The 15544-nt window shown below is 43.3% G+C and overlaps 1 protein-coding gene across 3 annotated transcripts; it reads right to left on the bottom strand.

Annotated features, from left to right (window-relative positions):
* Window positions 1-1128: 1128 nt before the first annotated feature.
* On the bottom strand, window positions 1129-15531 carry derl1 (derlin 1). Of its 3 annotated transcripts, none has more exons than XM_080005854.1 (9): window positions 15402-15531; window positions 9415-9526; window positions 9224-9288; window positions 8935-8961; window positions 3591-3686; window positions 3416-3468; window positions 3099-3209; window positions 2466-2566; window positions 1129-2072 (listed from the first exon to the last, which is right to left on the bottom strand). In XM_080005854.1, the coding sequence occupies exons 3-9, from the start codon at window positions 9251-9253 to the stop codon at window positions 1894-1896; spliced, it is 597 nt and encodes a 198-aa protein (XP_079861980.1). In that variant the 5' UTR covers window positions 9254-9288; window positions 9415-9526; window positions 15402-15531; the 3' UTR covers window positions 1129-1893. The 3 variants fall into 3 exon arrangements, with proteins under 3 accessions (XP_079861980.1, XP_079861978.1, XP_079861979.1); XM_080005852.1 differs by lacking the exon at window positions 15402-15531 and adding an exon at window positions 10685-11195; XM_080005853.1 differs by lacking the exon at window positions 15402-15531 and adding an exon at window positions 10685-11195 and having other exon boundaries at window positions 1929-2566.
* Between the last annotated feature and the right edge of the window lie 13 nt (window positions 15532-15544).

Below are 15544 nucleotides of genomic sequence, written 5' to 3'. Positions count from 1 at the left end.
CAATGGAAGAAGGTGGCCTGGTCTGATGAATCACGTTTTGTTCTACATCATGTAGACGGCTGGGTACATGTCCACCGTTTAGTTGTGGAAGAGAAGGCACCAGGATGCACTATGGGAAGAAGTCAAGTTGGCAGAGGCAGTGTGATGCTCTGGGCAATGTTCTGCTGGGAAGCCTTGGGTCCTGGCATTCATGTAGGTGTTACTTTGACACGTAGCACCTACCTAAACATTGTTGCAGACCAAGTACACCCCTTCAAGGTAGCGGTATTCCCTGATCGCAGTGGCCTATTTCAGCAGGATAATGCGCCCTGCCACACTGCAAAAATTCTTCAGGAATGGTTTGAGGAACATGACAGAGTTCAAGGTGTTGACTTGGCTTCAAAAATTCCCCAGATCTCAATCCGATGGAGCATCTGTGGGATGTGCTGGAACAACAAGCCCGATCCAAGGGAGCCCCACCTCACAACTTAGAGGATTTAAAGGATCTGTTGCTAATGTCTTGGTGCCAGATACCACAGGACACCTTCAGAGGTCTTGTGGAGTCCATGCCTGGACGGTCAGAGCTGTTTTGGCGGCATGAGGGTGAGCAACACAATATTAGGCAGGTGGTTTTAATGTTGTGGCTGATTGGTGGATTAGTTGTGCACCTTTCTGCCTCCTTTACATTGCATGTATAGGCAATAAAAGCCAAATTAATGTGACCTGGATGCTGAACCTGGACTATTAACTATTTTAGTTTGCATATGACATTTAGTCCTTGAAATCCTAGGGAGGGGTGCAAAAAAAAGTTTGAATACCACTGCCACTCTTAAGTCCTGTCCAGCGTTGACCGTTACCACTTGTAATCCAGAGTCGAACACTACACAGGTCAGTGCATTAACACTTGCAGTATCTCCAGGAGGCCGCAATGTCAATCGGCACTATGAAGATCAGTGTATCCAGCAATGTCCAGAGTGCATCTCATACAGCAACCACAATTTGGCAGAATTATCTTGCAGCTGACAAAAAAAACCCAAAAAACAATGGACTCGACAGCTTCTGTACATCTTTCGAAGAATCGGCCGTCATGCCTTGGAGCCTGGGGCGGCCAAGTGGAGACACTCAGGTCGTGTGACACCAGGGGCTGATTTGCTGGCGCCTTTATTTGTTTAATTAGAAACACAACAGTTTTGTTTCTCCGGCGCCTCCAACTAAACACCATTTTGTAAAAAAATAAATACAAGGCATATTTTTAAGTAAAAAATCAAACACTCGCAGCACTTTTCTTTTAAAACATTAAAAAAAAAAAAAAATCACCAACCCAATAACTTGTAATTTGATAGTGATTAGGCCACAGACACAATTTAGTCCAAAGTTCCATAGCTGTCTATACTATAATTAGGGAGAAAACAGTGAAACTAGGATAAAAACAGTCATTATTGTACAGTCTATCATCTCAGTTCAACCGTATATTAAATAATGACGTTTGATTGGTCATTTTGCTGGGGAGATTTGAGAGCGTAGATTTGAAGGGTCGCATTGGGACCTACTTTCCAACTGGGAGGTATTTGGGCCTCAGAATTGCGGACTCTTCTCCCGACGTATTTGTAGAATTAAGACTCCCAGACACTGACAGCTTTTCAAGAAACAGATATATTTACAAAACAGAAAAAAAGACCGTTCCTTTTACCCCCACCCCCCCACCCCCCCCGGCTGGATGACGGAAGCAGGGATACTTCCCCGACGGCCGCGTCAAGTTAAAAAACAAAAACAAGAAAAATAATCAAGGCTCCATCGACGGTGGCGGGCTGCTCCCACAGATCCGTCCCCCGAGTGCTCGGTAATTACAATGTCATCCGATACGGCATCACAGGGAGAGCGAGCGATGGAGAGAGCGGATAGGAAAGAAAAGAATCAAGCTGGGGGGAGGGGGGGGGGGGGCGCAGCAACAAACAACACGGACGCCACGCTGGGCCGCAGCTGCGGCGTCGCTCGTTCCTGACAGTGCAACGACCGGGTGCGTGGAGGGAAGGAGGGACCGGAAGAGGAGGGGTGGATGACGGATGGAGAGTTCTTTCTTTCTCCCTTCCTTCCTTCCTTCCTCCATCCGCTGTAGTAGATTGTAGGGGGGGGGACTAAGGAGGATTATTTTTAGTATTTATTATTTTTTATTTTTTTCCTGGACTTTTAAAAAACAGATATCCCTGATTATTGCGTTACGGTCAATACACGCCGCGCCCCCGCCTCCTCGCACGTTTAACGCTTCGCGCCATTTTCTGCTGGACAAGAAGAAGCAAACAGTTTAAAGTGGATGGATCTCTCCCCCCTTCTCCCCGTCAGCGGAGATGGAGGGAGAGAGCAACCCCCCCCCCCCCCTTCATCCTCTCAGTCGTCCCCCAGACGGAAGCCTTGGCCCCAGTTGTGGCGGCCGCCAAGGACTCCTCCTCCTCCTCCTCCTCCTCCACCACCACCACCACCATCACCACCACCTCCTCCTCCTCGTTGTTGCTCCTGCGGGGCCGCTCTCCTGCTGGGGGGGACCCCGAAGCCCGAGACGCCTCCTCTCCTGTTGGGGAGGAACCGGTACCTAAAAGAATAAATAAATAATTGGGGGGGGGGGGGATTCAATACAATCATATTCACTATCATATATTCCTGGTGCTTGACTCGATGGAATGTGGCGGCCGTTCCTTTTATTGCTCAGTCGTTTTCAAAATAAGAGCGTTGATCGGGTTGAGAAAGTAACACGAGTAGTCGACCCCCTGGGACAGTGGTGTGGGCCGAGGGAAATTGCGAGGGAGAGAAAATGAAAGAAGTAGGACTTTAATATATATATATTTGAAGGCTTCAAATATTATATTAAAAGGTCTACTTTAAGGGGTCCTTATTTTCATTAGTTTATTGAAAATGATACAAATGATGTACTTCATATTTAGACATTTATTTCCATTATTTATTTGTTTTTCTTTCTGAGTTATGGACCTTTCTGTGTACTTGTACTTTATTTTATTTTGGGGGGGGGGGTCAAGTCCTTAAAATCCTACTCTGCAGAAAAAGCTTGAACACCACTGCCCTCAGGCCTTATGACATGGGTAACAACACACGCGTAATGTTCTTACAGGAACTCGGGCGTGGACAGGAAGGAGCGTCCTCCCAGGTCCATGGGATATTTGAACATGAGGAAGAAGTAGAGGTGGCCCACCAGGTTCCCTATCAGCTCGTTCACCACTCTGGAGGGAGGGAGGGACACACACACACACACACACACACACACACACACACACACACACACACACACACACACACACACACACACACACACACACACACACACACACACACACACACACACACACACACACACACACACACACTGTACCGCTAATCTGCACTACAACTTCCATCTGATTTAGACAAAATCAAGGGGATTCCTTACGAGCCCCCGATGATGTAGTTGAAGCCCAGGATGACCCACGGCAGGTAACAAGCCTGGGATGGCAAGAAGGAAAACAGGAATATTGAAGAACCGATACGATCAGAAAATGTACTGTGCCTGGAACGAGCCTTTACAGGAGAAAAACAAATGAAACGTTTTGGGGTTTTTTGCCTACCTTGAACCGCGTTCCGAACCAGAAGGAGACGATCATGTCTCTGTTGAGTTGAGCCCAGACATAGAGCACCGACATGATCAGCGGGATCATGAGCAACTGGAACACAATTAGAACAATAGTGATTAAAGAGATTATATTGTGGTACAAGCTGCTGGAGTAAATTGAAGTGTTTTTTTGGGGGGGCTTTTTTATATGATGGAAAATTCACCAATTACAAAATAAAGCCATATGCTTGTTTGTATTGTGGTGGGACTTGATGGAATATTAGTCACTATTTCCATAATAATAATAATACATATAACAGCAATACACAGGGTCCAGTTAAGTCATGTTAGATACGTATTACAGTTCTCCAGATTCTGTGCGATGTAGTAAGAGTTACAGTTTGATTTTTACGACCACTAGAGACAAAGTAGTATTAGTTCATTATATTCCAAAGTGAATGTGTTCTCAACGTAACGCCAGTGTTCTTTAATATTTCGGTGAGTTTGTTAAGTGTTAGCAATATTTCCTGATACAAATGCAGATCAGTGTGAATCAAACTTGAACGACAACACGTATGAAACGTTCCCATGTTGTTTGGGAAAAGAACTGGGAAACGTTTTGCTTCATTGGTCTCATCTGCCAATAACGGTGCAGGGTTGTTCCCTTCTGCTGGTGCTACAGACAAAATGTCATCAAAGTGCTGCTCTGGTACTTCCTGTACAATATCAACTGGCTGTAAACATGTGTCCACAAACATTCCATGTTGTTGTTTATCAGTTAATGTCTCATCAATATGTCCATCTTCTGAACTTAAATCTGCATTTTCAATGTTATCAACGCACATAAGATTCACTATTGTTGTTTGTGGTTTTTAGCTCTTCAATTTTGGAAAGAGGATTATTGCATTCACTGTTAAATTCTACATCCTTATACTACTCTTGTATTCTCAAATACGCCAACTCTGACTTTCGGCTATTCTTCGGCATCTGGAACAATAAGAAAATCAAACTTTGTAATTACTTTGTATAATAATAATAATAATAAATAAATAAATACATGTTATTTCATAAACATAATATACATTTTAAGTTCCGATTAGTACTTCATTGTATTTTTTCTGTTAATAATCTACAATTGGAAAAAACAGTTAAATAGATTACTTGTCTGTATTGTAATGCAGACAACATTTATGGAACTTTAACATTAATTTGTTATTAGAATTAATATGGAAGAACTTGTCAATATGTAACACTTTCTGCCTTCTCATATAAATTTGCTAAGTTTAGCTGTAGGGAACTGTTTATACATAACGTGTCTTTAAAACAGTTGTTTTTTTATTTTAAACCAAACCTTGTCATTGGTATAACTTATCTTGTTTTGTGTAGGTACATGTGCAGTGTCAGTGACGGTAGATGAGGCTGTTTCTCGTGTGGGACAATTATGACATTTACGCAGGTTTATGTATTGACGGAGATTTATGGTAGTAGTCGAACTTACGTTACTTATGTGGTACATTTTTTTGTGAATTGCATTTGAATTACATTTTCAATAAGTTTTGTTTCCATGAAGTACAAAAAACATTGTGGTATTTCTGTGTGTAATTACCAATGCAAGGCTATTTTTTCTGACGGCTCACTGGATCTTGAACGCATCACTCAGTTGATCATTCAAGTGGACTCGCCATGAATAAATATACACGTAAACGCATAGTTTGTAATAGCTAACCACTACAGAGCGACATCAAAAATAGTAAATAGTATGATGTCATTAAGCATCTTACTGTAAATCTCATCTTGTTTACAAATGAACAGCGGCATGGCAGTCAAGCAGGATCAGCTGAATTATTGGGATCAAATTTGTTCGGTTTTTTACTAATATCTGCTCCGTATCTGGATCGCTTTGGATTACGTTTTGAAACCATGAGATGCTTGTGACATACCTGGTTTAAACGACACCTCAACCGTATTCGTAGCTTATGTTATCGTTGTGTTCCAGATACTTTTAGCCGGGTTGGACATATTTTGGCATTGAATGCATTGGACAGTGTTGTGATTTTGGTCAAATTTGGCCGGTTTTTCCGCTCATTTCTGATCCGTATGTGGATCGATTTGGATGAAACTTTGACCACTAGATGTTTCTGACATACCAGTTTGAACGAGACGTAAACAGTGTTCATAACTTCTGCCGCTCTGTTTCAAATTGTTTTAGCCCAAAGAATTCAGAGAATTTCTCCAATTACAATAGGACCCCTAAATATAGCTGCAGGCAGCAATACACAGGGTCCATTATCGACACCAATTACAAATTTTCGGGTTCCCATGGAAAGTAGCATCAATTCGTGCTGTCGTCTACTGAATCACTACCGCAAGTCGATACACTTGTTGCTTGTTATGACGTTATCCTAAAAATTAGAAGGTGGCTGTCTACCTGTAGTCCACAGAGTCCTGTCTCACGGTGTCTCTGTGGAAGGAAATCACTCCGTGTAGAAGTTCCCAAGGAGTGTCCAAGTCCAAGGCGATACACGCTCACTAGGGATGTAACGGTATGACGGTATGTACGGTATTTATGTTTCCCCCTTTGTTTTTTGTATATTCAATTTGTAAATCTTATATTAGAAAAGAAAGACACATGGTAAGGCCTCTGCGGTCTCAGACCTATTTTCAAAGTTTAAGATGTTAACTTTAATTTAGCTCACCTCATGTTGGCACTGCATGGTAGCAGACGGCCAAATGTTGTAATAATCCATTCAATGAGTAATTCCCCATAGCGCCATGTTTGTTGACACTTGCTCCCATGCGCGAGCATGTAACACAAAGCACAGAGTCATAAAATATTTGCGTAAAGCAGTTCTGCACCTAAAAAAAGATGGCGGAACACAGCGACTTACTGACGTCTAAACACTACAAATTGGATGATGATGTCACAAAGCGCCTTCCTCTAAAACTCATCTCGTTCAATTACACGAGCGAAAGTTTTCGAATACTGGTGAAGCGCAAAGTTTATGCAAATTTTGTTGGTTTTTCACTATTTTCGGCGCCGTATGGGGCTTAATTTGGATGAAACTTGAACCACGAGATGTCTGCCACATCTCGGTTCTAACGACACCTTAACTATGTCCTTAGCTCCAACGGACAGACGTACTGTTCTTAGCATGAAGAATCTAAAGGAAAATAATAAAAATCCGAACAGTATCCATAGGGGATCATCCCTGCAGGATGGAGCCCTAAATATAACTGCAGGCAGCAATACACGGAATCCAGGTTAGTCATTTTAGATACAAATTAGTTTTCGGAGTACTCGTAAAACACACCATCACTTCATAGACACCAATTACAATTTTCTTGTATATTTATTTTGTGCGAATATTTAAAAATATTTGTTTTCGGGAAGAAAAAAAATAAAATAAAAAAATATATATAAAAAAAAACATTCGGAGTCCGACTGAATCCTGGCGCTCAGCTGCAAAGACACGTCCAGTCTCAACGATGACAGGTCTTTATATTCTTAGTTTACATTATTTTTCTCCTTAAAAATGTCAGACCCTAGACGTGTTTTTTAGAGTTAGGGGTGCGGTGCAGGGATATCGGCCGCAATCGCTTCGCTTGCCCGCCGGCTGAACCGCAGCGCGGAGGTGGAGAGGGAGTTAGCGAACAGGGAAAGGTTGAACGGGTGGAGAACGGGTGGAGAACGTTCCTTCTCAAGAGGTAGAGAGTGTAGGACAGGTTGAAAATGATCATACTGATTTAATAACATCGGGTTAGGGGTATTGTGTCCAGCGAGGGGGATCCGTCAGTGGAGGGAAGAGTCCGTAGGGCAAGGAGACAGGGAGCGCAGCGCTGGTCTAAAAACGAAACCAATTCTGTTTCCCAGTCTCGCGTGACATTACACACCTCCCGCGCAAGCATTACGTAATGTAACAGTGTGGGAATGTGGGATGTGGGAATGTGGGAACAGACTCCATATGGAACTTTTCCATAAAGGAGGCCTATGTGGGAATGACTACCTACTGCCTTTTCTGATGTTTTTTATCCAGCAATGTTACAGATTCCATATGGGAAAAGGGCTTTTGTCTGTCATTTTCAGAAACAATTCGACCAATCACTGTGCACTTCCATCATTGAATGTTCCTCGTCTGTCGATCAGTTTAAATATCCCTCAAGAACGATATTTTAACAATTTATGATAGTTCCTGGATCATGCAGTGCAGACACAAAAGAAAGGGTTGGTTCCTGCAACGGTTCTTAGAACTTCCTGTGGTGCAAAGACGTCTTCTGTGACAATTATAGTTTTCCGTGTTTTGTAAAACGCAACACGAGTCACAGTTTTCAGAGTTTCCTTTGAACACAGCATTTACTCAAGTTGTCTGTCTTCGTGTAGGGAGTGGGTGGGTGGGTAGACGCAAATTAGTTCTGAGAGACGAAGCTTGGTATAACTTCAGATGATAATGTCAAAGCGGGCCGCTCCTGAAACTAATAAAATTGTCAACGTTCTCCTACTTATGGTAAATTTAAGACAGTTTTTCCCCCACTTATTTCTGCCCCCAATGGGCAATGAATCCAACGACAAGACGTCTGAAACTTCCCGGTTCTAATGAGCCCTCAACATGTCTGTGCATCCTGCCATTGTCGTGTTTCAGATACTGCCAGAAAAATGCCAAGATTAAAAATGTAAGTCTGAGCAATAACAATAACCCGAATCTCTAAATATAGCTGCCAAGGAGCAGTGCACAGGGTCCAATTTAGTTGCAGAAATGGTACCAATTACACAAATTATTCTTCCATCTTCTTGTGAAACGAAACAAAAATGCTATTTCCAAAAAACACAAATGCCAGTGGAACATTGAAGACGGTTCAATCAAATGTAATCCTATGTGAAATGCCCCTCAGAGCCACAACCTGCACAGTATATCATGTTGGATGATGATGTCCCAAAGCGCCCGGCTTTGTGGAATTGGATGATGATGTCACAAAGTGCCCCACTCCACCAACCCCGTTACCGTCACTCTCTATGTTCGATACGTCAGCTCCAAAAAACGGTTTATTACTAACTGCGCTTACAAATATAATCAGATTTGGATCCAACTTGGATCGCGGCGTGTGTGGACTGCCCCGAAAACAAATCGTATTCAATTGTCCCTGGGTTCGACGGTTTCTGAGCGCCAGCCACTTTGACATGAGACATGTGGCAAGGAGACTAATAATGGACCCCTAATGAAAAAAATAATGTGAGCAAAAATAATAGGGTTCCTGCGCTTCGGGCTGAACCCAAAATAATAACAATAATAACAATAATTCATATAATAATTAACATTATAAATGAATAAATCATTAATAATGGGTTGTAGAAAGAGGATTCTCACCTGCATGTCCATCATCAGTCCAGTTATCTACAGGCTTGGAGTCAAAGATAATTCTCATTGTAGAATCACAAAAGCAGGGTACCATGTCAGCGTTGGCCTTCAAACCTAGTATAACCAGTGATTGAAAGGTCCGTTCTAAAACACCTGAATAATCCACGCCTTTCTTGGATCTTATTGGCCTGTTTTGAAACCTTCTATTGTTTTGATGTAGATGGAAGAGGGAGATGAGAGATGGAGTAAGATAAGGGATCATAAGCGTCTCGAATTCTCACGAAAAATGAAAGGATACGACTATACAGAGCCAGTTGAAGATCAGCATGAAGACGAAGTCAGCCGGTCTGCCATCAAACGCTCCTAAAAAGATTTTAAAAAAGAAGAAGAAATGAATGACCACAAAGTATTAGCAACAGGACTAGGTCATTAGTTTCCTTTACGTGCATGTGCGTGTGCGTGTGCGCGTGATCTAGGCTTCGCGTCTACCTGTCTCCAGCCTGGTGGAGTATTGATAGAGGAAATACAGGTTGACCAGGTAGAGGAACCCAGTTCCAGGACCCACAGGGAAATACAGGGTGGACGTTACCGGCCTCCAGATCTGAAATTAAAAATTAATTAATTAATACACATACATTTACAAACGGGCAAGGGTAATAGAAAGATAAACAAGGCCGTCTGGGAATTAATTTATACTTGATTCGATCTAGTAACCAGAGCAGCTAAGATAGTTGTACTGCATATTTAACTAATGAAGTGAATATGAACGATATAATGGAAGTGAAGCGTTAAATAGGTACCTAGAGTACCCTATAGTCCTTGATATAAATACTTTAACGGAAGATTAATTCTTCAAGCTAATGTTATTGATCAGAATTCCTCCCTAGCCCACGGAGGGGGTGGTTGACGCCAGACTTCTGACCATAAATAATATTTGTTTATAGAGTTTACACGGTTGTTACTTTCCCACACAGTTCTCCCCTGAAATCTATAATAAACTTGATGTTAATTTTGCCACGCCCAATTATTACCCTATATAAACCGTTATTGGACAATTTAATCAGTTGGGTTTTTTTTGCCATACATTAGAGTTGATTCTCATCTATTTGGGAGCAAAATAGACGAAAGTGCTGCTACTAAAGACAAAATACTCGGGAACAAAACGGGCAAAAGTGCTGATACAAAAAAAAAAAAAAAAAAAAAAAAAAAAAACTCACTGTCAAATATTTGGGGGGCAAAAATAAACGGAGCAGCTCAAACTAAAAGGCAGTTGGCTCAAACTGAAGGCAGTTGGCTCAAACTAAAGGCAGTTGGCTCAAACTAAAGGCAGTTGGCTCAAACTAAAGGCAGTTGGCTCAAACTAAAGGCAGTTGGCTCAAACTAAAGGCAGTTGCATCTCTGTCGCCACCCGGCGGAGTAACCCCACTCAAACACCGCTCGAGAGAGAGAGAGAGCTCACTGCGGCCGCACCCGCGTAGCGACGGGGCTAAAGGCGACTACCGAAACGGTTCCCTCCCCGACACAGCCGCGCCGGGCGACCGGGCCGCCGGGCGACCGTGGCGGCGGCACCGAGAGGGTCGGGCACGCGTCAGCCTCCGGAGGTTCCGCCGTCGCGACGTTCTCCGTCTCTCTGATTGGCTGATTGAGGCGGAGGCCCCGCGCGCCCGCTCACGTTAGCCACCTGCTAAACTAAGGGGACGCGAAGACGACGACGCCGGCGGAGCTCGCAAACCACGTCGACGGCGGAGCGGGGCCTTACTTGAAACTTGCGAAGGAAGTATTCCGGCCATAGCACCAGGTACATGGGACTGATTAGTCCGAGTTTACCGATCAGCGGAACGGCGATGGAGCCAGCGAACCAGTACCGGGTGATGAAGGGAACGCTCTTGAACCAGTCCCCGATGTCTGACATCTTTCCATATGATCAGAGCCGCTTCTGGGGGATAGTGATTGAGTGGCGAAAAGCGCCGGTTCCTTCTATTCAGACCAGGTCCCGAGGGTTTCGGTTGCGAGCGCCGTTCCACCGCTACGCTCACATGACGTGGCTAATCACCAGGAGCTAGCGCGTTATCTACGGCAAGCCGCTAGGGGGATTCCCGTGGCGCTTCCGGCTTACCAAAGTAAAAGTGTGTATCGTTTAGTCGCTGCGAGACCGGACGGCGGACACGGTCGCCTTTGCGTAGGCTTTTATTTGGAGACGTTACTTCGGTAGAAACGAGCCCTTCGTTTTCATCTGCATTACTACCATACTGCGTACATATACTAACACTGATGTTTTTCATTCGTCTTTTTTTTTTTTTTTTAAACCATTTTGTTTCACTTTTTAAATCAATATTTGGTCATTGGTCATAACTATTTAGTTTCGTTGTTTTTTCCCCCAAAGTTGTGGCTAGCTCTTTGTATAAGAATGTCATAGCCAGCAATCTCTGCATGTATGCTGTTTTGTTGTGCACGTGACAACAACAAAAAAAATAAAATAAAATAAAAAGCCTTGAACCTTGATATAAGTAGAAGAGTCTTTTTATTTACTTTTTTTTTTTTTTTTTCTCCATTGGGTCAAAACCAGGCAGATAATGTGACACTATTATTTTGAAGGAGAAATGGCGACGCCGGGGTTTTTTCTCCAAGCGATGGCCTTGCGTGTGGTAGTTCAGGAGGTCGCCTTGCTTTTCCTGTGAAATCGACACAAGGTTCCGTGACAAGCACATTTACATTAACATTTACATTTAGTCATTTAGCAGACGCTTTTATCCAAAGCGACTTACAAGGGAGAATAACATTCAAGCTACATTGCGACAGAGATTAGTGTAACACACAGCACACAGCAGCAGCAGCCAGCACCCAGAAGGCGTGTTTGTTGTTACAGCTTTGACTGCACATTTTTAATAATCCTCTTAATGCCCTCCACGCAAACTGTTTGTTGTTGTTGTTATTAGTACTGGACATTTAAGTCGTTTTAATACAACATGTGAATGATCCATTCACATGTTCCATTGACCGCGGAAGTCACACCCCGGTTGACCGCATTCCAGATGAACAAATAGTGGGATCGGGGGAATGGAGTGCACCTCTGGGGCTCCACAAACATGTACATGTTCATGTCCAGAGAGACTTAAAAAAAAAAAAAATATATATATATATATATATATATATATATATATATATATATTACAGCCGTGATACTAAAGCTTGTACTTAATCGTTTCACTCATAGTATTTTGAACTACATATTCCACTATGCATGCTCTTTAAGGTATTCAGTCGAAACTCGCAGATCGGTTTCTCGTCGAGTCGGTAGTCCCCACTTCCGAGCTGAATGTCTCTTTCGTTTAGGGAAACCCTCGGCTCCTGCAGTAAATGTGTGTTTGTTTGGCAAGCTTGTATCTTCTAGAACAGGGGTGGCCAAACTATGGCCCGCGCCGGTGTTTAATCCGGCCCGGAATTCATTTACATTAACAACAACAACCCTATAATATATTTACATTTGTAGTATTCATTTCACGGTTATTTTCCTGTAATAACTGATGGTGCAAGGAGTGGAGGTGGTGAAGGCGGATGAGTTCAAGTACTTGGGGCCGACCATCCAAAGCAGCGGAGAGTAGGGGAGAGAGGTAAAGAAGAGAGGAGTACAGGCAGGGTGGAGTGGGTGGAGAAGAGTGATCTGTGACAGAAGGGTTCCAGTAAGAGTGAAGGGGAAGGTCTACAGGACGGTAGTGAGACCAGCTGTTTTACGATTTAGAGGCACTGGCACTGACATAAAGGCAGGTGGCTGAACTGGAGGTGGCAGAGTTGAGGATGTTGAGATTTTCATTGGGAGTGACAAGGATGGACAGGATTAACAATGAGTACATTAGAGGGACAGCTCAGGTTGGACAGTTTGGGGGAAAGAAGGAGATTGAGATGGTTTGGACACGTGTGTAGGAGAGATGAGAGTTACATTGGGAGAAGGATGCTGAGGATGGAGCTGCCAGGCAAGAGGAAAAGAGGAAGGCCAAAGAGAAGGGTTATGGATGTGGTGAGGGAGGACATGCAGGCGGTTGGGCTAAGGGAGGAAGATGCGCAGAACAGAAGGTATTGGAGGCAGATGATCCGCTGTGGCGACCCCTAACGGGAGCAGCCAAAATAAACAGAAGAAGAGGACTTGATGGTAGGCTCAGATGGCGCATTGCCGGGCCTTCTCCAATGTCAAGTCACTCTTCTTCACTTTACCTGATCGTCACTTATGCATCACCCATAACAAAATAAGCGGACAAAAAAAGCGCAAAATTGACAGCAAATATCCGGTTTTAAACAAAGATTGGATTGCAAATTTTTTTTTTACTGAATTACAATCAAACGTTGCTGTATATAAGAAATCCCGATGATTTTCTCGAGCTGGAAGACACACACTGGCTTTGTGATTTGGCGTTGACTGTTCACATACTGGCACACATGAATGAGCTGAACGTGAAGCTACAAAGGAAAGATCAGCTTGTATACCACACGTATTCAAACGTGAAAAGCCTCCAGGGTAAAATTGACTTTGTTCTCTAAACAAATAACGAAAAAAATCATTTGCGCATTTCCCCACGCTAGCACCGCTGAAAGAAGCCCCCCCCAACATGCCAGCAAATACAGTAAATCGCTGGACGACATGCACAGAGAATTCTGCTGTTGATTCTCTGATTTTGAAAAGTTTGTGAAGTCACTTCAGCTGGTGTCATGTCCCCTGTCATTGGATGATGAGGCAGCAACGCAGGAATTACAGTTGGAGCTGATTGATCTCCAGTCTGACTCTGTCCTAAGGGAGAAGTTCAACTCCGTCAAACTGGACACGTTTTATGCTTCAACTGAATGAAACAAAGTTTTCAAACATCCGACAGTTGGCACAGAAGATGCCGGTGTTATTTGGATCTATCTATGTGTGTGAATAGACGTTCAGTGTGATGAACATAAACAAAACACGTCACAGAGCCCCGCTTACTGATCAACACCTGAGCGCTGTCCTACAAATTTCCACAACCAAAATGGCACCAGAGTTTGATGCGCTGGCAAAAAAGGGTGACTAGCAACACTGCGCTCATTAAATCTATCAATGGTGAGTTGTTGTATTTTTTTATTTAAAATGAATTTATTAATTAAAAAATGGGATAAGAGGAAATAGATTACACATGTATTTTATGCATTTTTCAGCTCATCTACTAATGGTCTGGCCCGCCGGTCAGTTTTCAAAACTAAATGTGGCCCTCGAGCCAAAAGGTTTGCCCACTCCTGTTCTAGAAGCAACACAATGTATGATGATCGTTGAGGATCCTCAAGTTCTTCTACTCTGGAGCAGTGGAGAGCATCCTGACAGGCAACATTATTGCCTGGTTTTGGAACTGTACTGCTGAGGACAGGCGGGCCCTGCAGAGGGTGGTGTGTTCAGCTGAACGTACCACTGGAACTACCCTCCCCTCCCTGCAGGACTTATACACAAGGTGTAGTAGCAGAGCCCACGGGATCATGAAGGATCCTCATCACCCCAACAACGGACTGTTCCAGCTGCTGCGGTCGGGCAAGCGCCTCCGCAGTCACACAGCGAGAACAGAGAGACTGAGGCGGAGTTTCTTCCCGCAAGCCATAAGAACTGTCAATGCTGACCTCACCAGGGGTCCTCACTGAGACACACAAATAGGCTCCACTACCTTACTGTACTGTATGTAGCATACTGTACTGCATACTCTATCACTGTTCTGGGTTACTGCATACTGTGCTGTATTGCTGTTCTGTTCGGTGTTACTGTATTGCTGTGCTGTACTGTTGTATACTGTACTCTATATCTCCACACACACTACCTCACTTTATTCACATGCCACTTTAATGCACATATCTGTGTTTACATAATATCCTATCCCATATACATGTCTATTCCCTTTATTTCGTACCCCCACTCTGCATTACCATTGAGTTATTTTATTTTATTTTATTTTATTTTATATTATTCTATTTTCTTACTGCATTACGTTTCAGGAATCAGTAAGTTTCAGTTCGTTCGTCATGTAGAAATTAGGTAGCTATTGTGCGCAATCACCGGGTCCGTTGCACTGACATTTCACTGCATATACGTATGGAAGTATGTATGTGACAAATAAACCTCTTGAATCTTGAACACTGCAGAGTATTTTAGTTCAGAGATAGACATGTTTACAAATATAAAAAACAAGGCAAAGGGAACTATGTCACTATGTTGCTGTGACTCCATGTCTGTTATCTGGGCAAACTCATTATTAAAAGGCCGTTCCTTTAAACATTTCCCGATTTCCGATTTCCAGAGAATGCACCATCTGTTTATCGCAGCGACGTCATATTTGAGCGACAACGTAAACGTCAGAAAAGGAAAGAAAGTACGACCTTCATTTAGACGAATAAATAACACCGTCGCATAATAATGCGTTTGCGTTCTAATATTTTTTTTACATGAATGTAAAAAAAATAGTGTTCGACATCAACCATACCTTTAATGGCGTCGCTTAGGTCGTCGGTCCACTTGCTGTTTTAAATTTGGCGCTGCTTGCGCCGCCACGGGACGGGCTGCGGAGTGAGAAGTGCTCCCTGTGCCCTGATCTCACGCCGTGCATCACCTTCCAACGCTCGGCTT

Source organism: Zeus faber (assembly GCF_960531495.2).
Source record: "Zeus faber genome assembly, chromosome: 8".
Taxonomy (NCBI): Eukaryota; Metazoa; Chordata; class Actinopteri; order Zeiformes; family Zeidae; genus Zeus; species Zeus faber.
The sequence above is the reverse complement of the archived record's forward strand: the minus strand, read 5'-3'. Positions and strand labels throughout refer to the sequence as shown.

What these genes read in the sequence shown, in the direction of transcription:
- derl1 (XM_080005852.1), bottom strand. Translation starts at nt 10,837, where the DNA reads ATGTCAGACATCGGGGACTGGTTCAAGAGCGTTCCCTTCATCACCCGG. An exon ending in CTCCACCAGGCTGGAGACAG is followed by an intron (nt 9,289 to 9,414) that starts GTAGACGCGAAG and finishes AAATCTTTTTAG; the next exon opens with GAGCGTTTGATGGCAGACCG. An exon ending in GGTTCGGAACGCGGTTCAAG is followed by an intron (nt 3,469 to 3,590) that starts GTAGGCAAAAAA and finishes TTGCCATCCCAG; the next exon opens with GCTTGTTACCTGCCGTGGGT.